Source organism: Corvus cornix, chromosome 1 (genome assembly GCF_000738735.6).
Source record: "Corvus cornix cornix isolate S_Up_H32 chromosome 1, ASM73873v5, whole genome shotgun sequence".
Classification (NCBI taxonomy): Eukaryota; Metazoa; Chordata; class Aves; order Passeriformes; family Corvidae; genus Corvus; species Corvus cornix.
The window spans coordinates 41,306,457-41,332,029 of NC_046332.1; the positions used below are offsets into that span (position 1 = coordinate 41,306,457).

The 25,573-nt window shown below is 34.8% G+C and overlaps 1 protein-coding gene across 4 annotated transcripts in view; it reads left to right on the forward strand.

Annotated features, from left to right (window-relative positions):
- Positions 1-25,573, forward strand: part of DYNC2H1 (dynein cytoplasmic 2 heavy chain 1) — a 155,707-nt gene that overhangs the window by 46,186 nt on the left and 83,948 nt on the right. For all 4 annotated transcript variants that reach the window (XM_039563949.1, XM_039563944.1, XM_039563927.1 and 1 more), the window contains exons 51-67: positions 17-130; positions 956-1,098; positions 2,376-2,457; positions 3,704-3,858; positions 5,529-5,666; positions 7,968-8,081; positions 9,237-9,397; positions 9,556-9,679; positions 10,279-10,400; positions 11,278-11,364; positions 12,726-12,852; positions 14,545-14,686; positions 15,232-15,341; positions 17,814-17,912; positions 19,021-19,144; positions 21,987-22,150; positions 22,873-22,992. In XM_039563949.1, coding sequence (XP_039419883.1) covers positions 17-130; positions 956-1,098; positions 2,376-2,457; positions 3,704-3,858; positions 5,529-5,666; positions 7,968-8,081; positions 9,237-9,397; positions 9,556-9,679; positions 10,279-10,400; positions 11,278-11,364; positions 12,726-12,852; positions 14,545-14,686; positions 15,232-15,341; positions 17,814-17,912; positions 19,021-19,144; positions 21,987-22,150; positions 22,873-22,992 — 2,126 coding nt within the window. The remainder of the gene's footprint in view (positions 1-16; positions 131-955; positions 1,099-2,375; positions 2,458-3,703; positions 3,859-5,528; positions 5,667-7,967; positions 8,082-9,236; positions 9,398-9,555; positions 9,680-10,278; positions 10,401-11,277; positions 11,365-12,725; positions 12,853-14,544; positions 14,687-15,231; positions 15,342-17,813; positions 17,913-19,020; positions 19,145-21,986; positions 22,151-22,872; positions 22,993-25,573) is intronic.

Genomic DNA, 25,573 nt, shown 5'->3' on the forward strand with positions numbered 1-25,573 from the left:
TTCATTCTTGAAATAGGAGAAGTTCCTGGGCTGTATAAAATAGAAGAATTAGAACCATTGCTATCTCCTCTGAAGGATCAAGCTTCGCAAGATGGATTTACAGGACCAATTTTCAACTATTTCACATACCGTATGTCAACAGAGTTATAATTTATAATTTATTATGAAGTTACAAAAGTGGTATAATAATGGACAAATAATTTCTAACATGGTCCTTCTATTGTGTGCAGTTTTTGCTTTTAGTTAGTTACTAAATACCAGGCAGGAATAATGGTATCTGTGATATTTGAGGGCATAGAATCTCAAATTAAAATTTATTTTTCTGTCTGAAATTTTGTATTGATGAATGTTCAACAAATGTTATTAAATCTACTGTTGAAAGTAATTAGAAGGAAGAAAGCTTTTGTTCCCTTTATGTTCTGGTTTGTATAGCTTTTATATCTATCTAGTAGCAGAGATTTTTTCTATTTGTCAATTATACCAAGAAATCACTTTGGCTTCTGACTAATCATAAGCAAGTTTACAGAGAGGTTTCTTAATTATTTGTGTTTCTTCCTTGGCTCAACAAGAAGATTAAATAGTTTACAAATAAATCAAGGAATATGGCTGAAAGAATACAGTCTTAGTAGCAGGCCATGGAACTACTTCTAATTGGTTTTATTGTTCTACCTCAATTGGAATGAAAATTAGTGGTACCTATTTAAATACTGTCAGCTCTCCAGAATTAAAAAATACACTGTAGTATATGTAACGAGAATTCATGATACTAAATAAGGTTCTGCTTATAAACATTCCTGTCCTACTGTGATTTGATGTTTTAGGCTCTTTTTTTTTTCTGAAATCACCTTGTGATAAGTATTTGAAAGAAAGTAAATTATGTTGTATTTGTTATAAATCTACCATCATGTAGTCAGATTGTTATGTACTAAAAATTTAAAATGTTACATTTTCTTAGGGATCCAACAAAATCTGCATGTTGTCTTGATCATGGATTCTACCAATTTAAATTTCACATTAAACTGCGAAAGTAATCCAGCACTATATAAGAAATGTCAGGTTTTGTGGATGGAAGCCTGGTCAGATGACAGTATGAAAAAGGTAAATTTTATTAATTGTGACTTATTTAAATTAGTATCTCTAAATATAACTGAGCTCTGGTGAGTAAGGTCAAGATATTTAAAGTTGTGAAGGAATAATTAACACTGTACTTAGTTAATCCATTTTTACGCTCTTACAAAGACAGAAGATTCCGCAGAACAGTTGAGTATTATTAGCATTGTTATTTTAGCAGTAACATTATGTTTTGTTCTGTCTGTGGGCTGACCTGAACAACATGCTGACTGCTATGACTCTGATCAAACACAGCATTTAACAACAAAATACAGACAAGCAAAATGTTAAAGGCAATTGTATTGGGTTTGTGCAGCGAGGTTTTGGTGTGGGGGTTGGCCTTCAGGGGTGACTTCTGTGAGAGGCTACCAGAAGCTTCCCCCATGTCAGCTGGCTCCAGGAAGATGTGCTGCCAGCCAAGACTAAGCCCAGTGCTGGCAGTGCCTCTAGGATAACATTTAACAAGTGGAAAGAATTTACTGTACAGGAGCAAATGCAGCTAGAGAAAGGAGTGAGAAAACATGAGAGAAACAGCCCTGCAGACCCCAGGGTCAGTGCAGAAGGAGGGGCAGGAGGTGCTTCAGGTGCTGGAGCTGAGATTCTCCTGCAGCTCGTGGTGTAGACCATGGAAGGTCTGCCCCTGCAGCCCATGGAAGTCCACAGTGTAGCACAGATTCACCTGCAGCCCATGGAGAGCCCCGTGCTGAGGCAGGTAGAAGCACCTGAAGGAATCTATGACCGCGTGGGAAGCCCGTGCACATATATGCATGTGCTTGTCACACAGAGCTTGTTGCACAGAACAACACAAACAGAACCCCTAAGCACTAACATAAACAGTACCAATGCAGCATTGCCATCATCCTGTTCCTCTTTGTGAGTGATCTCAGTGAAGGCCAATTAGTGGGTAATATGTACATGGGCAGGATGTGGATTAAGACTGTCTTATTTCCTCTGTAATTGTATATACTTTTAAAACTTCCAACATTTGTGCTGTTGTTAGAATCTTCTGAGAATTAGTTGCTCCTTCTTACAGCCAGGAAAATCTCTTCTACTTGAGAGAATAGGAAGTTATCAGTGACATGGAAGGGCAGAATTTATCTTTCTAATGCTAAAAATATTCATAGATTCCTTTTTCTGACTAAATGCATCATTTTCAGTCTTTTCAAAAGAGAAGGTAGATTGAAAGTTTGTGGGTTTTTAAAAAATTGTAACTCGAATTGTAGTTGTTCGTAATTTTCATGCAAAAAATCATGTGGTTTTTTTAGATACCTGAAATGCTTCTGTGTGATTCAGATGAACAAGAAAAGACTGGAAAAACACATAAAGAAGTAAAGAAGAAACATTCAGGTAATATTTAAGTAGACCTACTAGTTATTATTCTTGTTATTAAACACTTGATCCCGTGTTGGGCATAGATAATAACATAGATACTTTGTCTTTAGTAGCATTTTCATAGACTTTGGTGTCGTTTCCACGGCAGGCATTTTGCACAAGGAAGTATTAGTCTGGAACATACATCCTGGCTGATCAAATGTGGTCTCTTCTGTCACATGCAGTCACTGTGTCTATTCAATTTTATAAACTGATTTAGCTGTATCTTGTTTCGGTCTGTGTCTTCCTTCAATGTGGATGTTATTTTGCAACCCGAAAATTTGATGTTTTGGGATTTTTTTGGTTTATATATTTCATTATTCTTTTTGTAGATTTGCTGGGTTTATTTTAATAATTTCAAAAACTAGTTTCCTGTAAGTAATGCCCCTTTTTCAGAATAATTTGTTTTTATAATTAGACTCCAAGTTTGATCATGTTAAAAATAGGGTCTTGAACATAATCTAAGAGACCAGTGCCAGCACTGACTTGCAGAATACTACTTTTAGCCACTTTCTATAAAAGTAGCACTTAGAGGTTATGGAACCAACAGAATATAAGATGGTAAGTGGTTCAGTTGGAGTTTCTTGTTTTATATTGCTTTTTAATAGGCATTCCTGCCAATCAGAATAATGGCCAAAAATAATATTTAGTGTTCACATGATCATCCCTCTTTATCCTAGATCATCGTACTTAATGCAGGCCTCAGTACTTATTAGAGGCATTCATTTATATGTAGATATGCTTTAGCAATTATTTTCTTTTGTAGGGTAATGCAGTTTATTTTACAGTATCTTTGGGCTTCTTTTGAGAAACTGTTCAACAAACTGAATGGCAGGAAAACTTTTTAGTTTGCCTGTCATCAGAGATAAGGGAGAAGACAAAAACACATGGACTTTATTTCTAAAGAAGGCCAAGTATTTTAAAATTCAATTTTTGTGGAAGTAGTTCCTTGTATGATTAGCCCTCAGTAATCTGCAGTTAATTTTCCTGGCTTTTCCAAACATCAAACAATTTCAGTATCTTTCTTTCTGAGAAATAGGCATTTCAAATGTACTTACATATTTCCCTGATAGTACTTTAAAAAAACATAGTCTTTGTGCTTTTTGAATACCCTTAATTCATATCTCAAAGAGCAAGCATATTCTGTTGCTATTTCTTAGTTATTTTAATGTGAGATGAAATTCAGTATAATTTTATCTGTGTAACAAATGATGTTGTACAGGTGATTCTGATTTTCTGAAGTCGTTTTTGGCAATCCATGAATCGTGTAAAATATACGGAGCAACACCTAGCAGGTATATGACATTCCTTCATGTATACAGTACCATCAATAACAGTAAAAGAAGAGAGCTAATAAAAAGGCAGAACCACTTGCAGGTATGTGTTTAAAACACTTAAAATATTGCTTTTCAAAATATTCTTGCATTAGGAAATGTCTTGTGTATAAATGGGCTGTAGCTGCTAACATTGTTATGTGATGTGTCCTCTATTGGCATATGCTCATGCTGTGGTTTCAGGAGACAAATAGTATCAATCTTAATGCCCTTCTTTGTTGAAGTGCCTGAAAGAGTGAAAAGTGGTTTTCTTATTTTCATTAATACTTTTTGTCAAGAATGTATCAGACTGGGCGTGTTTTCTTGGAAGAGTAAAACATACTTGAAAGCAATTTACATTTTTTCACCCATGTGTAGTGGAATTGTGTTGCTAAAAACCCATCATCTTTCCATCAATATAAGTCCTGCCTGTGCTTTTATAAATGTTCCCTTTGTAGCTCCATACTCCATCCCTTTATATCTTGACAGCAACTTCCTGCTTCGTGTGATTTTCATGTCCTTCTAGTTCAACAAACTGTTATATTCAGTGTTAACCTCATGGTGCTCTTACGTAGCTTTGACCAAGGTTCCCTGTGTTGTGATTTTCTTTTCTTTCTGTTTTGGAATTGATTTTGAATTCCTTTGGCACACATCAGTCCTTTGGACAGTTGTAGCCCAAATGCAGTTCTTCTTGCAGGTGTTGTTTTACTCCTGTGCTGTATGTATAACATCCTTATTTTTGAAACCCATTTGGTATCTTTCCAGTCACACCTACTTCCCTCCCACCAGTATATTTTGGAAAGATCTGTATGGTCCTTTAGGGCAACTTTCATCTTTACCTTTCTCCCACCCCTTTCAGCTCCTCTTCTCAGTGACCCTTGCTGCTATTCAGAACCACACTGGCAGTCTGTATTTTTTTCTTAAAACGCTTGTCCAAACAAAATTACTTCCTTGCCTTGTATTCTGCTTTGCTTTTATTCTGCCTGCCAATATTTTTCCATCACTGTAGTATGCAGTTTAACAAGATTGCAATTTGTAATAATAGAAATTGGATTTTCAGTTTATTTAGAAAATAACTGGGGTTTGTTTGTGGCAAACGCTCATTTGCTTGTTAAATGCTCTGGTTAAATAAAGGTAATAACTTACATGAAAATTAGAAATGTGTATCCTAAATCAAAACATCTTCCAGGTAATTTTTTTTCAAATGTATCTTGAAATATTGGTAGTATATAATTAGCATAAAGTAAACAATGTGGAAAGTGTGGGTAAAGAAAATGTTAATATTAAGCTTTATTTTATACATATCTATGATTTTTAGAGAGTGTACAAATATGTAGAAATCAGATAATCTATTTTGTTTAATTCTGTTTAATTTTTATAGATTTGCTTTTATGGGAGATATTGTTACATTGAGTTAATATCAATTAAGTGAAACACTATTGAATTATTGGCAAAATTGTTATGTGCTAGTTGTTGTTTCATTAAAAGTTTATTATTTTGAGATTTTTTTTAATCTTCTTGATGTCGTAATAGATTTTAGAACGACACATCTAGAATTGCCAGATCTCATTTTTAGGTTAAATAATATCAAGAAAATGTGGAAAAAATTAATAATAATAAAAAAAAAAATTAGTCTACATTATTCTTAGTTTGTCCATACTATTTGTAGCAAACTTTCATTTAAATTCACTTAAAATTTGTTGCTAAATATCTGCTTCCTGTAAACTTTTATAGGCAGGTGTTTCAAAGCTGAATGAAGCTAAAGCCCTTGTAGATGAACTGAACAGGAAAGCTGGAGAACAAAGCATTTTACTCAAAACAAAGCAGGATGAAGCTGATGCTGCTCTTCAAGAAATTACAGTATCTATGCAGGTGCTGTATACAATCACATCAAAAGAGGGGGGGAAAAGAGAAAAAAAGCTGGTTTTCTATCTTTTGTCTCTGTAACTGCCTATGTTCTGTATTCTTTTCAACTGTTACAAAATCTGATGCATTTACAAGAATTTGCCTAAAGGAAGGCATGAGCCCACAGGCTTGAATAAAGTTGCAACAGGACAGAGCATTATGTAATTTAAATCAGGTTAGAACTGGTTGAGTAGGAAGAGATCAGTGCAACTTTTGTACCTGAGTTCACTGTTGTAGTTTAGTCTGTCTGAAAGTTTTCCTAGAACTTTGTAAATCCAAACCGATCGATTTTATGTTTATCCCAGATAGGAACTTTCAGCCAAATACTTCCAAGTAGCACTATTTTAAGTAACAAATACCAGGAATTAAATCTGTGGACTGTTAAAAAGTATGTATTTCATGAGGTCTGATTCTCAGAAGTCAACCTCAGAGAAGGTTAGATAATACCTCTATATTCATCACTCTTTGAATCTTTATTCTTCAGCTCAGAAGTACACTTTTTTTTTCAAAATTCTATAATTTTCTTTAGGAGTGTTTTCTCCGTCAAATAAAATAATTGTGTAGAAAATAGGTCTCTACATTGATGCTTCCTGGAATTATAAATGTAGGATAAGCTGTAATGAGTCTGCTGTGACTGCACTGGGTTTTTTTTTGTTACTGGTTTAATCTGGTCAGTCTGAAGCCCGATGTCGAAGACATTCTGTGTGTGCAGTAAAGTAAATGCCTGATCTTCCACAGCATATTTTTCACACGCTGTAAAAGTGCATTACTTCCCATCTTTGTAAGTCTCTTCCTGTTGGCAGTTCTTAGTACTTTTGGGCTCTATCTGCCTGCTGTACACTGAATTTGAATAATGGTGATTGGCTTGGTGTATAAATCTGTGTCTGCTTTTGTCCAGTAGAGTTACAGGTATGTGGGTAGCACATACTAAACTGTAGGACAAAATAGGCCAAAAGCAATAAAACATGATGGCCCCACTGACATCAGAAAAATTTCAGTGGAAGGCTGATTATTTAGATTAGCATAAAGTATAGGTGCCCTCTAACATTTTAATGTCACTTCAAATGATCTAGGTTACATAACAGAGAGAGCTCTAATACAGACAGACTCTTTTAATCTCCTTTCAGAGAAAGACTTTTGACCTACAACTAAATTTTAAGGTTTTCTTATTCAGAGTGATCATTCAGTACAGGTTCATTTGCATGATGTCTAATCTATTTTTATGTAGCTAATGTTTTATGGATTTGAATGTAATCTTCAGTAACATGCTGCTCTGAAGCTTGGGTTAAGTGCTCAGAGGAATATTATTATTTTAAGATTTTCTCTGCTTTTATGCATCTGTTACCTTCTGTTACATCTTCACTCAGCTTGGCAGTTGCTGGTGATGATAATGTGTTATATACTGGAAAAAGCTATACAATGAGCTTCATTGTCTTGTGTCTTCTAGGTGAACTGAGCCTAGAATATTAGTATTTTATTTTGTGTGTTTTATACATTTGTCCTCAATGGATAAAAAACATGTAAGGTCCTTTCTACTGTAGTTTTATAGACTAAGTATTAATTGTTGTACTGAAGTGTTTAGCATTCCTGAAGATGGCTAATAGCTACTCTCTGCTGGTAGACACAGGTATGCACAATACAAATCCAGAAACAAAAACCCAAAAACCCCAACAACTTACAGTATAAAGGTAGGACATAAGACAAGTATCTGTATGGACAGATTGGTACAAAATTACAAGTAAAGAAACCATTCCACGATTAGTAATTCTGGGCTAATAAGCTGTAGTTCCAATACAACTGCTGCTTTTATGAACATGATAGAAAAAGAGTGTTTTAGTGATGTTCTGAAAGAAATTGAAATAGAAATGGGAGCAGGACAAGGCCAATGACAGGAAAATAGTACTTTCAAATGTAGTGAGAATGTTACAGAGGCTGTCACTCCTATGCTTTTAAAGGAAGGCTGACATCTTGATAAAGAAAGGAAAATCAGAAGCAAAGGAAAAACAGTCATAATGAGCCTCAAAGATACACGTACAGATCTGTCTGTGGTAAAGAAAGGGAAGGAAACACAGTAAAAGCAAATTATGCTTATTCCATATACTTTATTTACCTAGGCAACCTGCCTAATATCAAATAGACTCAGATATTTTATTGTAATTGGTGTTGTGCAAAATATTATAATGAAGACTAAAAGAAATAAGAGACCTAAAGGAATAAAATCTGTGTAAATTTGCAAACTAAAGGTGTTCTTTTTTTTTTTTTTTACAGAGTGCTAGTGAGCAAAAAGCAGAAATGGAAAAAATAAAACACCGAATAGCAGAAGAGGCTGCAGAAATAGAACAAAGAAAAAGAAAAATTGAAGATGAACTGAAAGAGGTTCAGGTAAGAGCTGATAAGGAAAAGTAATATTTTGCAGTCTGATTTTATCTGACTTATGTCCTGCTGTGCAAAATAGTTTTGCAGAATTTATCCCTGCAATTCTTAAATTTTACTCCAAATTATTTTGATATTAAAACTTCTATGCATTAGAAAACAGTATTCCGTTTGCCAGATAGAGATTGTCATTTTGGCATTGTGTTCTATTAGATAGTAGTTACAGAAAGAGTTTTCAAGCCAAATATTGCTTCCACCTGCAATTTCTATGCTGCCATGCTCTACAGCTGAGTTCTGATTTTATGGAATATTTTTCAATTACTGATATCTTATATAGACCAACTACATTACGTTGCCTTGATCAAGCTGGTAATACAGGACTTGGTACTCTCAGCTGAATGGAAATAGTTTAGTGAGAGATAATTTACAGTTATTACTAAATCCTGAAAAGTACATATCCTAATGACACTATAGCAAACTGCTTGTTCAAGAGATTTTACAGCTGTTAAGCATCAGGGTTTTTGGGAGGTATGTGTGTTCAGTCATTGCTTTTAGTCTGTATTTTTCATCCTATCCATTTAAAATTTATATTAAAGAATAAGGGAACAGTACAACAACTTAATTTTTTTCCTTTTAAATATCATAGGTATCAAGGAATTATATCCTTGTATTGAAAGTGACATGGAACTACAGGATTAGACCCATTCTGTGGTCTTTGATAAATATGAAGGATGTGCAAGGTGTGCACAGTCTTTAATGATAATCTATAACTTTTGTTTCCTGACCATTTTGTTGCTTTGTTGATAGGGGTGAAGGATTTGTTTAGCTACTGGAAATGAAAAGCTTTTGTGGCCTGTATTTCTGTGGATGTTTACAAAGAGATCCTCAGTCATGCCTATAAATAGTAATTAGCATCATTATTAAAAGATACCTATATCACAATGTTAGATTATATGATGCTGTTTTATATGGAAGTATACTTGTTATCACTTATTGAATACGTGGCAATTTTTGACTAACTTGTAAACATGAATCTGCATCTATAGTAGTTTCTTAGGTAATAAAATATTTAAAAAGAACAAGAAATTGTATGAAAACTGGAATGGGAAATGTTTACTTTCTTATATCCTCATCTCTCTTTTTAATGTGTCTTCATGTTTTAAGCCACTGGTTAGTGAAGCTAAATTAGCTGTTGGAAATATAAAGCCAGAGGCTTTGTTAGAAATCCGATCACTACGGATGCCCCCTGACATAATCAGAGACATTCTAGAGGGAGTTCTGCGGCTGATGGGGATTTTTGATACATCATGGGTGAGCATGAAGAGGTGAGAATTTTACTTAACCTTTAAAATTAAACACTAATTTACAATATGAGCTACTTCCTATTGTATTCTGGAATATGGTCAGAATCCTTGGTTTCATATGGAAATAACCTTTTTAACATTTGTTTCTTCTTTACTTAGTTATTTAATTATTTTTACAGTTTCTTGGCCAAAAGAAGTGTAAGGGAGGACATAGGATCATTTGATGCCCGTAATATTCCAAAAGAAATACGAGAGAGTGTTGAAGAACTTCTTTATAAAAACAGAGCATCTTTTGATCCAAAGGTAATTCCCGATGGCATTATGTAAAATGAAAACAAGCCCAAAAAAAGACCAAAAGAAAGGACATAATTGCCTGGTTTGCCAATATAATTTTTAGGATGAACTTAAGTAAGAGAAAAAGCTTAAGAATTTTGCTTACAGAATTTTTCAGTATAAAGAGATAAAGGTGTATCCAACAGTGAGAATGTGGTTGGTGGGTGAGAAGGGGTGGGGTGAGAAGTCATTATGGAGTCAAGTACTCAAAGATTTTTCTACTGCTGTAAATTAGAACTCAGACCAAGGAATTGTAACTGGCTCCTCTGGCCTCCTTGTAACAGTAAGAGTCTAATAAATCATTCATTAATTTAAAACTTGTTAATTTCAGTATAGCTTCATAGTTATAAAGATACCCATTGTGGTTTTTTACATGGATTGATGGCCTGCAATATATTCTTAGTAACAATTTAAAAGGTTAGTTCAGTAGAAGAGTTGGCTTATTAACATATTTAAGTTGGTAACTAGAAAATCTGTTGCATACATAAATACTTATCCTGTATTTATCTCTTCTACATTATACTTCAAGGACTTTCTTGTAACAACTTTTCTTCTACTGAATTTTTTAGAATGCTAAACGAGCTAGTGCTGCAGCTGCTCCATTAGCAGCTTGGGTGAATGCCAACATCCAGTATTCCCATGTCTTAGAACGAATTCAGCCTTTGGAAAAAGAAAAGGCTGGCTTGGAAGCGTAAGTTAGACTCTATTACAAAATAAGTGTTTTTCATTCCAATGGTGGTGGGTGGAACTAAAGCTGCCAAGGAGGAGTCTGAGTATGAGGAAAGGCTTCTTTAGTTGAGGGTGACAGAGCACTGGAACAAGCTGCCAGAGAGGTTGTAGAGTCTCCTCCTCTGATGATACTAAAATCGTGCCTGGACTCAATCCTGCTTTAGCAGGGGGGCTGGGCTAGATGATCTCCAGAGGCACTTTCCAGCCCCGACCGTTCTGTGATCCTGTGTGAATTGAAGTTTATTAAAAACAAAAGAAAAAAGATAACCTCATCCAGAGGTAATAAAAGGTACATACTGACGCAGAAAAAGTAAGTTTGCAATAGTTTCTTTTTCCTGGAAGCTACGCCTTGGATGCCTTTTGTACAATCGTGAGTTACCTGTCTCAGCTGAATACTGTCAGGGAGAAATGAGCATCACAGATATGCTTAAAATGTATTCTCTCAGTGAAACCCATGCTATTTATGAGATATATAGTTCCTCTTTTTCCAGCAATGTACCAAGCATTACCAGTTTGTCCTTAGGATCAGAAAGATAAGGCATTGTCTTATGACCATCCATAACCTGAGGAATCTGTACTGATTGTTTTTCCAGGTATTAAAATTCTGTATTGGAAGAATTTGTTCTGATCTTTAAGGATGGGGTGTTTGGTTTCCATTTTTAAAACTATGTGATGAGAAGTACTCAAAGCTTTGACATGTGAAAACATGTATTTTAATATAAAACACAAGGAAGAACTATTTCCGAGCTATCTCTATGTAAATTACTTTCCTGTTATATTTGCTCTTTTTTTTTTCCCTTTGGGTCCATAGTCTTAAAATAAATATTACATTTTTGTAGTAATCTCAAGAAAACTGAAGACAGAAAACAGAAGTTAGAGGATCTTCTGAACTCTGTTGGTCAGAAAGTATTGGAACTGAAAGACAAGTAAGTTGGGTTCATTTATTTCAAGGTATAAATAAAAGCATTGATGATTTTACAGTATGAATAATGAATTTAAGGAAATGTAAATTCCTGTACTGCAAGATATTTACATCAGAATTAGTGATGCTTAGGCTATCTATACTCTCAGTGGAGATAAATGCTATTAGAATACAGTTCTTGTCTTTGATCAGATGAAATAAATGCTCCTTAAAAGTACCTCCTTCTCACTACTGACTGTGTTGGTAGCCTTCGTTGTAGTCATTGTAGATGTCAAAGGTAGACAGTATGTTTCTCACCTTCTGAATCACAGAGGACTTCAGTGACTCCTTAGGACTTTGGAAACATTCCTACACGAAACTTCTACTGATCACAGCTTGAAGAGAGGCAGTTCTGCTTCTTTTAGGGTGGCCAATTTGGTGACAGTTACTTAGATAGCTATCTCCTCTTTCCTTAGCCTCTCATCAAATCCATCACTCACAGTGGCATGAAAATAGACCTGGTAAACGATTATACTTTCTCCAAATTCTGTTTAATTCAAGTTTTTTAGTTTGATGTTTTTATTATGTACTTAGTATAGGAGATACTTTACAACCTGACATATGTTGTACATATTACTGAAAGTCATGTTTTGTAGTCTGCAGAAACAAAAAAAGGATAATTCTTGTAATTCAGCTATAATTCATTATATACTATATATTAGAGTTAAATATATTACTTTACGTACTATATATCATATATTTATAAAGTAATATATAAATATATTACTTTAAAGAGATGGATTAAATGTATTAAGTATTTTAAATATGAATCAAAATAATTAGATAGTGAACATTACAAAATAATACCTAAACCATGCCTGGTTTTTAGGGCATGTTCTTACTTCATATTAGTTTACAAAATAGACTACTGTGTATTGAACTGGAGTCATCCATGTGAATTAGTAATATTCTTTTTTAAACATTTAATAGATTAAATTGACCAAATGGTTACAAAGGTATGGTATGGTATTGTATTGAGCATGCTATTGTCCTCACTAGGTGCAGATCAGAACTTTATACGATCACTAAAATTGTCAGGCTGTTTAAATAGAAGAAGGAATGATTTTCAGACATTATAGTCTGTATTTCAAATCTATTTTTAAATGTCACCTATGCATCTATCTAAATTTTGTTAGCTAGAAGTCAACAAGCCCATCTGCCAGTTAGAAGCAGAAGGTACAAAAAAAAGAACTGCTGCAGTTGTGTTCTTCATTAACAATAAGCGAGGCATTCATTACAAATTCAGTCAATTAAACTGCCTTGAAAATAACTGTCCATAAGTTTAGTAGTTCATGGTAGCAATTACAAAGGGTATTTGTTTTACAGGTTCCAGAATAGAACAACAGAAGCAGCAAAACTTGAAGCAGAACTAAGTAAAGCTCAGAAAACGTTGAAAGCTGCAGAGGTACTGATAAGTCAACTTGATAGGGAGCATAAAAGATGGAGCACTCAGGTTAGTGAAAATTTTCATAAGTACATCTTACAGCTGATAATTTGAGAATACAATTTTTGCACTGTTTGGAGAATGTGAATTACTGCCATTCTGCATTTTTTGATTTTTCATTAGAAAATAAAGCTTTCCTTCTTTCTGAAACTTCTTTTTACTTCACCATACTTGCCACCTCTCTACCAGAAGTGTAAAAATCCCCAGTATTTAATACAAAACATATACAAAATTCTGTGCTGGTTTTCAGTCACAAGAATGTAATTATTATGATGGCTGAATGTGTCAGCAGTTGGACTCTCCAACCTGAGATAAAGCCAAAAGGGACAGATTTTAAATGATCACAGTCTTAAAATGTATCTCCTTTATGCCATCAGTGTTGGAAATGCAGATGTAGGTCTATCCAAAATGATGGGTTGCTTTTGAAGTCTTCACTTAGATGCTTGGAACTTTTCTGCTGTTAAAGTAGGGAAGGTAAGCATACATTGTTTGCTCAAGTGATGTATTTGAGAGAAGCTGTCAAGTCTTTGGAGACACAGGCCCTTTTACAGCCTGAAACAAAAAGGAAAATCTGAAGATATATATGAGGTGAAAATTGCTGTCACCTCCAGAGACCCGTAAGTAACTTTCATGGGTATCTTAAAGCAGAAGAAATCTTCATGCAGAGATACATGGTCCTGTCTCTCCAATGATACAGGAAAAAGCCTAAACAATTGACTAAATGCCTGCATTTTGAAGAACCAAAGTTAAGGTTAGATGAATCCTTCTTGTAGGTTGACCACCATACTGGAAAAAAATGGAAGATTATCCTCTGAAAGTCGCTTTACAGCTTTTCCATCTGCTATAGTAAGGATTGGATATATTTGAACCCCAGAGTTTAAATGCTTCTAAAAGTGATTCCTCACAGTTTATCACCCTGGTACATTAAAGAATTCAGACTATCTATTAATGGTATTCTGTAGACTAAACTGACAGCTAAATTAATCAGAAACTCATCCCATAATGAAGACAGTAAAAAGGCAGTATTTTTCTCCCTTTAGGGTAAGGAAGAAACAGTAAAAATTTGCCTTTAATTTGTGTATCAGTATTTGTTTTTAATGTCAGTTTGGTTAAAGTAAAAAAAAAGTGTCAGTAATTTGAAACCAATTATGGCAGTCACATATGCTGTTGATACACTGTATTTTTCTCCAAAACACTGGAACATTTCAAAACTGAGTTGATTCAGTGCAGATAAATTATTTGACGATATATGATGAATATATTTTATCATGTAAGTGTGCACTGAATAACAATAAGTATAATAGTTGTATGTAGTTGTCTGTATACATATTGTAAGTTATACTTACAGCCTGACTGTGACTAGGATCACAGATTTCTTATTTTTCTTACTATAATACTATTTATCCATTTGCTTATAAATTGAACTGTTCATCAAATTAATGGATTTTTAGCAGTTACATTCTCAGAAATATCTGTCCATGCCCTAGCCCAGAGCTAAAAGGAATTTTCCCCATATGTCCATGTGTGTCTTAGCTAGGTAGAGATAGCTGAAATGCAAGAAGAGAAACTGTCTCATCTGTATTACCAATGGCAGGCAAACTTAATTCTGACATTTTAGTAACTGATGAGATGTATTAATGCAGTTTTTGTTTGCAAAACACCTATACATTCTGTACATTCTGTACTTTTTTTTTTTTGAAGGTGTCAGAGATAACAGATGACCTGGCTACATTGCCTAAAAGAGCTCAGTTAGCAGCTGCATTTGTTACATATCTTTCTGCTGCTCCCGAGGATCAGAGGAAAAACAGCTTGGATGAATGGACCAAATCAGCAGGCCTTGAAAGTAATTTCGTGTGTGTGTTTGTCAGTGTCTGCATGCAAGTAATTAAGCTTGATTGAGGAAGTGAGAAATGCCAGTGAGTTCTTATGAACAATCTCAGTTGTCTTTGTGATCCCAAATGAGAAGAGACATTTTCTTAATAAATATTTCTACATGCTGACAGATTATTTCTTAGAATCATTCAATGAAATTATTAGGCTTATAAATATTTATAAATAATTGTATCCTTATAGTCCTTGCTTAAAAAGAAAAGTTTACGAAAATGAATGTGTTCACATTAACGGTTGTAAATTTGCCAGTGTATTCTGAATGTTGCTGCTTTTTCAGCAATCATTTTGATCTGTGTGTTAGCAAAGCTATTTAATATTTCTATGACATCAGCTACTTATTAATAATAAGTTTAATAAAAGCAATAAAATAATAGATTAAAGGGAAATCTACAGACCTGCACTCTGTTAGACAAAGTCTCTGTTCTGTATAGACTGGTAAATGCTTTAAAATTATGCAGACTGTAAATGCTGACAGAAACTTACACTTTCATTTGTCAGAGTTCGATTTACGGCGGTTCCTGTGTACAGAAAGTGAGGAGTTAGTCTGGAAAAGTGAAGGTTTGCCTTCAGATGACCTTTCAATAGAAAATGCTCTTGTCATCTTGCAGGTAAATTTGCTTTTTTGGGATTTAGATATTTACAAATTTCAGTCACATGGCAACTTGAACTATTTCATTTGTGTTACTTATTGGCATCACAGAGCACACACACACATAGAAATAAATACTTATGTAGCAATGGATATTTTGTAGCAAAAGGAAAAAAAACCTGTTAAAGGAAATACGTGTTTTAATTTTTGCCTCTACTGTTTTATTCCATATCAGTCTGTTCAGGCTTAAAGTGTAAATAGTCATTAACACCAGTACAATCAGTGGAGGATTATGTCCTGTATATGCTCACTTTGACATATAATTTCTATTTCTTTTTTTCCTCAGAAAAAGGAAAAGGATATATGCAGATACCATTCAAGATCTATATATATATACAGCTAATAATACTTGAGAATGGGAAAAGATTCCGTTTTATTTTATATATATATATATATATATATATAAAATACATAATATACAATTATGTATGTAATATTCTAATAATTTATTAGATCTGCTAACAAGTAAATATTTAATGGCTTGAGGGGAAACTGCATTTACCACAGGTGATTTGCTTGGATAATTTATGATTCAAATCAGTTACTGATTTTTCTCCAGTTTGAATTTATCTTGCTTTATCATCCTCTTTTAGTAGATCTGTATATTCTTTTCTCAGTTTGATTAAAAAGCTTTTCAATAAATATGGTACTGTATAAATATGGTACCAGTACTTTAATGGTACTGTCTTGTACCATTAAAGCTACTTACATGCTGTAATAAAATCTTATTTTCATTTTTTTCATTAGTTGAGTAGATTGAGCTCTTAAAAATTTCACAGTGTAAAAAGAGCTTTTTGAAGCACTCCCTCAGCTCAAATAATTTTCTTTGTGTACAGTTTTTTTCAGCATCCTTATAAAGCTGAAAATGGTATTTTATCAATGTGATCTACAGTAGAGTTCTCAGCCTCTTGTGTTCATCATGTTTTGGTGCTTGAATACTGGTTATGTTCCCCTGTCTTTCAATTTGAGATCTCTGTAGTTACTCAGTTTGGAATACTGGAACTCAATCTAAAAAAAAGTCCCAAACTTGGAAATGCTTTTCTCTCAGACTGAACCAGAGAATTGTTGAAAATACATGCTTAAACCTTCAGCAAGTTTGCTGACACAAAACTGGGAGACATGGCTGATACACCAAGATGATCCGAGGGCTGGAGCACATCTGCTCTGAGGATAGGCTGAGAGAGCTGGGGTTGTGCAGCCTGGAGAAGAGAAGGCTGCAGGGACACCTCACTGCGGCCTTTCAGTACTTAAAGAGGACTTACAAAAAAGAGGAAGAACAAGTCTTTACATGGGTAGATAATAAGAGGACAAGGGAGAATGGTTATAAACTAAACAAGGAAAGATTTAGATAAGATGTTAAGTAAAAATTCTTTACTTAGAGTGTACTGAGGCACTGGCACAGGTTGCCCAGAGAAGCTGTGGATGCCCCTTCCCTGGAAGTGCTCAAGATCAGGTTGGATGGGACCATGGGCAACCTGATCTAGTGAGTAGCATCTCTGCCCATGGCAGGGGGGTTGGAACTTCACCATGTTTAAGGGACTTTCCAATCCAAGCCATTCTATGACTGAGTCTCTGATACACAAGAGGTTAAAGTTGAAACTCAGAGAGTCCTTGACAGACTGGAGAAATGGGCTGACAGGAACCTCCTGAAGTTCAGGAAGAGGAATTACACAGTCCTGCACCTGGGTAGTAACAACCCCATGTACCAACATGTGCTGAGGACCAACCAGTTGCAAAGCAGATTTGCAGAAAAGGACCTGGTGGTCCTGGTGGACACCAGGTTGTTCATGAGCCAGTAATGGGCCCTTGACTTCTCCTTGGTGTCCTGGTGGTATCCTGGACAGCTTTAGGCCAAGTATTGGCAGCAGGTCAAGGGAGGTGATCCCTCGCCTTCACTCGGCGCTGATGAGGCTGCACCTGGACTCCTGGGTCCAGTAGTGTGATCCTCAGCACAAGACAGACATGGATGTACTGGACAGAGTTGAGTGTAGCTTTGTGCCTGCAAAATACTTGTATTCATGATTGTTTCTAAAATGCATTGAGGTCCAAACCCAGAAGTGGCATAACTTTGCCCACCAGAGGAAGAAAATGGAAAACTAACAATTCTAAGTTTAAAAGCAGCTGTGAATAACAGGAGCTGTAGATTATACTCGTTGAATAGACTCCTGTTTTTAAAAGAAGGTGAAGAATTGCCTAACTTCAGCAGGACAAACATCTAAGTTTGGATTTGGGTGCTCTCCTCTTTTGTTAATGGAGAGATAAAATGAAAGACATAAGTTTCCTCGTCTGTTATTGTTTCTCTAAACAGTGTGTTAATTTAAAAAGTTTTTAAAATATATATTCCATTAGTTTGGGGAAATAAAAAAAAAGGATTTCAATTTTATTCCTAAAATAGATTTTAGTAAATATACTTGTATTTCTTTTTCCCTAGAGTAAAGTTTGCCCATTTTTGATAGACCCTTCTTTCCGGGCTACTGAATGGTTGAAGACACATTTGAAGGAATCACGTTTGGAAGTTATTAACCAACAGGTGCAGTATTTACTCTAGGTCTTTTTTGTTTGAGCTTTCTCTATTCCAAATTTTACAGAGTAGTTTTAAAGGTGTGTGATAGCAATCACCAAAAATGAGTTTATATTCTATGAAGCATATAATTTCTCAAAGAGTTCGAGGTTATTTAAAATTGGAAGGTCAACATCTGGTATTCCTTCTACATGTTTGCTTCTTTGTGCTGCTATCCGAGAACGTCATATTGCCTGCTGAGAGGAAGATAGTAAAAGGTTGTCAAATAGAGAAGTTTTTTGTATACTTGGTTGCAATTCACTGGATTTCAGGAGTATATATACACTTAATTCCCTATGATTGTTGTGTTGTATTATCTACATTGGAAAGAGTAAGTTTGATTTCAGTTTGAGATTAAGGTACCTGAAATTCATTGTGTGCCTGTAACTGTTTACCTGAGTAGTGAGGCACAGCTCAGTTGTGCACACGTAGGCAGGCATCTGGTGCTATTAAGAAGTTCCTTACTGAACCCCACCTGGCCTCCAAATATTGCTTCAACAGCTCTGTGTAACCCTTGTAGATGCTCTCTGATGGTAGTAGATAATATATCTTTGGGTAATTGATTGTTTCTCCTGCTAGCTGGTTTGCCTGATTACCTTTTAGCCTCTCTTGTCTATATTGTCCAGGATCTGTATTGACTAATGAGATCTTAAGCACCACATGCATGTTTAAACACCTGTTTGCAACAAAAGACTGCATGTAGACCTCTTAATAATGTGAATCCTGTGCTTGGTTCAGTTTTGAGACATAGCTACATATTAAAATTTGAAATATGACCAGGACTTCCAGGTGCACCTGGCAGACATGATGGTGAACCTGCTCTCTTCTGATGGGGCACTTGAAGATCTAGGCATGTTAGATAGGTTTTCTGCATGTCAGTAGCTGAGTAGATCAAATTTATTTCAACTAAACATTTATGGCTAAACCCTGAAGTATCATATGCCTGTAGTAGGATTTTTCATCTGTACTACTGATTTTTAGATTTGGACTATATGGTGTAGTGCCTTCCTACTCATTCTGAAGTGTTCACGTTTTTCAAAGAAGCATGAATCAAAGGAATATGTTTTTATTTACCTAGGACACCAACTTCCTAACTGCTCTTGAGCTGGCAGTGAGATTTGGGAAAACGCTTATTATACAGGAAATGGATGGAGTGGAGCCTGTACTTTACCCATTGCTAAGAAAAGATCTTGTTGCTCAAGGTAAATCACCAAGATCTTCGCAAATGCTTGTTCAAAACTTCTGTAGTTTAGATCTATTTATATAAAACTTGATTTTTCTGAAAACATGAATATTGTGTAGTTGTTTTCCTCTGTAGTATTAACCTGCTGCTAATGCTTCAGTGCATGAAATATGTTGGAGATACGTTCTTATTTAGTAAGTGGAAAAATATTGAAAAGTATTTAAAACTTTTTTAAATTGAAATTAAAATAATGTGTTTTTATCGACTCTTAAAAATTTAAATTTTAAGTTAATTTCTAGTGATGATTTCAGACACATAGTTTTAATTGGAAACTTGGGCCTTAAATAAACCAGAAGTTACACAGCTGTTTGTGCAATTAGAAATCAAAGGTTTAGGATGTTGGTGTTCCTGCTTCTCTTGCATTTCTCTGGAACTAAAGAAGACGCGCAAATCTGTTCCTGATGTGCCCTTGGAATGGGGAGGGTCATAGAGATCAGCAAAATGGTGGAATTTGGTGAAAGGAGTCCCTTAACCAATGCAAGAAAAAGGAAAAAACACAACATTTAAGTTTTGCAATATAATATCTCTGGTTTGGACAGATAATGTGTTCTATCTAACTGTCTATATAACTGCTTTGGACTCAGTTGCTTTAAAAATTTTTTTTTAGTATGAAAAATTGTGATGAAAGTTTAGCAAAAATAAATAGTAATTATGCAAGTATCTCAGCATGAATTTTGTTGTATTATGTTACATATTTTGAAATTATATCACGAGAACTGGATGAATTAAAAAATACAGCAATGTGTGTTTTAAATACTTTCCAAATTACAGTAATTAAAATAGATTTGTATTACCCTTTGTAATAATATTTCTGCCTCAAGTGATAATTTCTCAGCATATACCACAGCATATGCATGTAATTTACTGTATGAACTTTGGGTACTGAAAATAACTCAAGACTTTTTTTGCTGTCATTTCATCTACTATTGAGATCTAATGATGTGTGAGGTAGCAGTAATTTTTTAAATGTAGGTACATACTAAAAATAAATGCAAAAACCATAGGATTCTTACTTACATTTATCTCCAATATCAGAAAGATCTGTTTAGGGAGAAGAAAGTCAGCCTAGATCAGCCTGCCATTACAGATGTGCTTGCTTGTTTATTCTCATTGAAAGAACACCACCAGAGCAGTGATTTCAGGGGTCTGTGGGGGGGTTAGGTAGAGCACTGTAACAATTTTTTTTTTGCCCCTCTAGCTTCTGCTGAATTTTGGAAAGCTGATGAGATACAGTATGAGAGATGACTATGTCTGCAGAACTGTGGAGAAAGCAGATTAAATTCAAATATACCAGTTTTTTCAGGAAAATTGCTCATAACACTCAGACATCCTCTTTTGCTTGTTAATGAGCTATGTTAATTCCAGGTCTGTGCAGGTCCAAACTAGAGAGCTGCTATTGGAAAAGGAAGAATGGGTCACTATTTGAACCTTTTCCATCACTTTACAAGCAAGCATGCACTTCTTCTTTTTGTCAAAATGTGGCTGTGGGGGCCTGTCTGCATTATTTGGCTTGTGATGACTGTACATCTCTTCATTACTTGGAATGACATGTTAAGAAAAATGTGAATGTATATACTGCAGTAAATTCGTCTTTGTACAGCTTCCATTTTCTGTTTAACATTTTTACAGCATAGTCCTAAAATTTATACTGATCTTTGGCATAGAGGCAAAATTGGTATGTGATTTTCATCTCTACCAGTGTTTTGGCCAGAGATTTATATTTGTGATCTGCACTCAGTGCTAAAAATAGAGAAGCACCTAAGTATGCCATCTTGGAAAGTTTTCTGTAATGGAAATTTTCACTTTTCATCTTATAATTCTGTTCTTATTTCTTTTTCAGTATCAGGAGGCAAAATCTCACTCTAATCATGGGATTGTCTGAGTCTATTATTTTCTAACCCTGATAGAATGGAAACCTGTTATGGAAGGGGGGGGGGGGGGCATACATGTAGTTTTATTCTGTAACAGGCATGTTGAGAAAGATTAGGAGTATAAACAGACTGAAACCATGACATTAGTTATTTAATAAATCACTTGTTTCTTTCGTAATATGATTAAATTAAATGTATTTGTAGTAATACAAATTTATGGGATATTTCTTGATGGGGTATTTTTCTTTCATTCTACTGTCTGATATTCCATCATTTTTACTTTCATAGATTTGCTCTATAACAGTTATCATAGAAATAGTATCTTAATAGAATTATGATTATACAACAACATCAACCTTCTACAAACATATAACAGATACAGAGATGAAATCTCATGGGTTTGGATGACATTTCAGTAAATATTGAACCATCTTAATTAGCCATTGTATAATAATGGCTAGTATAGAGTGGTAGACCAATGTTTAAAGGTAAAGGAATGTGTTTAAATTATGACAAGACTCATACAAAAGGGGGATTCTCGAGGTCATCTTCTGTGGTGTTTTGTCTCCTATTCATGGTCTGAAGATTTCAAGAAGTCATTAGTATTACTTTTATGTCAAGTGCATTTTTTGTCTTTTATGCTTTGTGTTCTGGGTAAGAAAAATTAAATTACTCAGGTGTATTAAATATTCTTACTATGTAATTTCATGTAGTAGTGTTACGTTATTACTTTTCTGTCTGTAAAAATCAGGTTAGGATGTGTTCTTTAAATTTTTTGAATTTGTATTTTTTTCCAATCAATTTATAAATACATACTGTAAAATATATTTAGATCCATTGGTCATAAAGTATTACACAAATGCCATTGTTTTCAGATAATTTTAGAATGTTCCAATCAGAGTGAGTATAGCATCTATTTATTATTTACAGGACCCCGTTATGCTGTACAAATAGGTGAAAAAATGATTGATTATAATGAAGAGTTCCGTCTTTTTCTATCTACAAGGAACCCAAATCCCTTCATTCCACCTGATGCTTCTTCAATTGTTACAGAAGTAAACTTTACCACAACAGCAAGTGGCTTAAGAGGACAGGTGGGCATTTAGAATAAAACCAGTGTATGTATAGTAGTGAACATGCATAGCTGCATCCAGCATCTGGAATAAACCAGTGCAGTTTGTGTTAATGGTTATGGAGGTACTTTCTAGCTCACAAATATAAATAGTAAAATTTTTATGTACTTTGGAACCAAGGAGTGAGTCCAGTAGAGAAAATGAAAATGTTCTCATTGACTTCAGCTGCAACAGATTAATTGCTAAGCCTTTGCTTTCTGTTCAAGATGCAGTTATGGTACCATGGAAACATTTCTGTTACAGCTCTCCAGTGTCCTACTTAGAGAGTAATGCTGGTACCATCAAGACACTTTGTGTACAGAAAAAATGTAGTGAAACCAAAATACTGTGTATTTTATTTCCTTTAAAATGCTAGTAGGTTTTGGGGTTTTCTCTATAAAGTCTAGAAATCAAAATGTAACATACAAATGGAAGAAAAAGGAGATAAATTAAGGGAAGAAAATCCCCTCTTTATTTGGTAGGAAACAAGCTTTCTATACTAACAAGATGCTTAGAATGGGGTAGATAGGATGTTCATAAGTAAGATATAATTGAAAATGTGAAGCATAGATAACCACATGGATTTGCTCCTTCCTCTGGCGATAGAGAATTGGCATCATACAATGTATCCATGACAACTGACCCCTCTTTACGTGGAAATGCAGAAAACCCCCCAACTTTGTTTTTGTTTTCTTTGTTTTTAGCTTTTGGCTTTAACGATTCAGCATGAAAAGCCTGATTTGGAAGAGCAGAAGACAAAACTGTTACAACAGGAAGAAGATAAGAAGATACAGTTAGCTAAGCTTGAGGATTCTCTTTTGGAGGTAAAACAAATTTACCTCTTGTATATCTGTTAGACCAGTAAGATAATGATCACATTGGCATGTGTTTGAATGAAGATGCTGGGAGTGTTGGAATAATGAGCCCTCAGGATTTTTGATTACAGAAAATAAAGGCATTATTTTCCTGCACCTGTTGGAAGAGTAGAGTAGATAAAAATGTACATCTGTTATGAAACTGTAGTATTTCAATACATCAAGCATTTTCATAGTTAAATTTATGAATTTGTTGAACTAGATTTAGGCTGATTTAGATTGATTAGAAATTTAATTAATTTTAACACACCAAGAAGAGAAACTTTATTAAAAATGATACTATTTCATTCTGAAATTATGAGTTGAAAAAAATACCAGATTTTTAAACTTGTAAATCATGTCAAAGGATTCTTTCTCAACTTGAGAAATGATCCTGTGTTGTGAAAACAATAAAAAATTCCCACTACAAAATTGAAAGATTGCTGAGAGAGACATCTAAAATTTTAAACCTCCACAATTGTTTCTTATTAGCAATGAGCTGTAATATTCTTTCCAGTTAAACATTCCCTGTCTTGCATTTAAAATTAATATTCTCAATTTTCAGTTCATCCTTTTATTTTATTGAAAGTATTTATACTCAGAAACAGCTGTTCACCTTATAAGGAAGGATTGTTTTATTTTTTGCCTGTGTCTTGTCATGGATTTCACATAAATTGTACTTCGTGCTTGTAGGAATGGATCCTCAAATCCTCTGTCTTTCTGAAAGGTCAGAGATGCAGGGAGATTGACCTGGTGCCTTAAAACCCTCAGTCTGAAGCTAAGTCACAGAACTTTGCAGTATTGAGTGCAATGGATTAACATAAGATAACAGTTTTTACAGATTAGCCTGGCCATTCATTACACTGGCCCACAAGAGAGCTGGAGAGGGACTTATTACTAGGACTTGCAGTGACAAGACAAGGGAATGGCTTTTAGCCTGCAAGAGGGTAGGTTTAGATTAGACACTATGAAGAAATTCTCTGCTGTGAGGGTGGTAAGGCACCAGCTCCTCTGGGAACCTCTGGGAACAGGTTCCCCAGAGAACTTGTGGATGCCTCATCCCTGGAAGTGTTCAAGGCCAGTTTGGATGGAGCTTTGAGAAACCTGATGTAGTGAGTGGCATCCCTACCCATGGCAGGGGAGTTGGCACTAGATGGTCTCTTCCAACCCAAACCATTTTATGATTCTATGATTAGTAGCTCAGTTTTAGAATTCTGCATATAATTATCTGATGTGATTTGAATTTCCACATTTACAGTCCCTATTGAACTCCCTATTAATTCTCAAATACTAAGCTCAGCCTTTTTTTAAAACTCTGGTGGGGCAGATTTCTCTTACAGGAAGAGGGAAACTTGCTCTCCAATAAAATTCCGTATCCAGATTTGACCATTTTAACATCTTATTGTCTACCAGAAGCTGAGGGTTCAGAGATGCAACAAAACCAATTTCACTTTTTAGGACACACTTTTTCTGCGATCCTGGAACTCAAAAATCTTTTTCATTTGTCCGATCTGAATTATCAGGTACAAACCTGAAGTAGTTGATGCCGCAGCTGTCTGCAACAAAAAGCATCCAAGTACTAACAGCAAGGTTGTTCTTCTTAGCGCTGCAATCAGGATGCTCTTTGACCCTGAAGAAAGAAACCTAAAGCTCAGTGAAAACTGGCAGGTGCTACATGGACTCTGTCAACAAAGAAGTCAATGTTGGATGAGGTCTAGCTAAATTTAAGTTAGTCTTAAAGCAACGTTGCCGTTCCGTCTGAAATACTGTACTGGTTTTTTACTGGTGCTCTTGCTGTCTCATAGCTCACAGTATGATTCCTCATAGATTAATTGGACTCTTCGAAAAAGTAGGTTATCTTGTCCTAAACTTGTTTCAGGTAGAGAAGCAAGTGCATTCTACTACTCTAACTGGTGAATCTCTGCCTCCAGATATGCTAAAATGCTGTCCTACAGGTGGCTGCTCAGAACTGGTTTGACTGACAGGCAGCCAATTTTCTGTCTGACTAAAATAAATGTATTGATGCGTATTTACTGAAGGTTAGTAAAAAACCTTTAAATATAAGTGAACTATTCAAGCTTTTCCTACTAATTAGAAGTGAAATTAATCGCTTAATTGCTTAATTTAATGAGGAGAACTCAGGAAAACTGTGGGGTAATCTCAAGGATTTTGAAGTGATCTCTGATTATGAAATTTAAATTGTTGTAATGTGAATATTCACTGTTGGAAATGAGAACTAGATTGTATAGGAGATATTGGAATGCTTTTGAAGGAAAACGAATTTATGAATGACTGTGTACAGGAAGTTGTTACAAGTAGCCAACTTCAGGATAAATAGGAAGTTAAACACAAGAAAAAAATACCCTAATGTGTATTTACCATGGGGATTTTAGTGCCTAAGACTGTGATCATAGAAATCATTCTCAAAAGCCTGCTGATGACCTATGTTTCAGAATCTGGATTTTTGGAGTATGTTCTTGAGCTTTATTTTCCATACTTCTTTAAAAAACATCTCAGTTTTTGGTGTAACCACCTGTTTTCTAGTACTGTT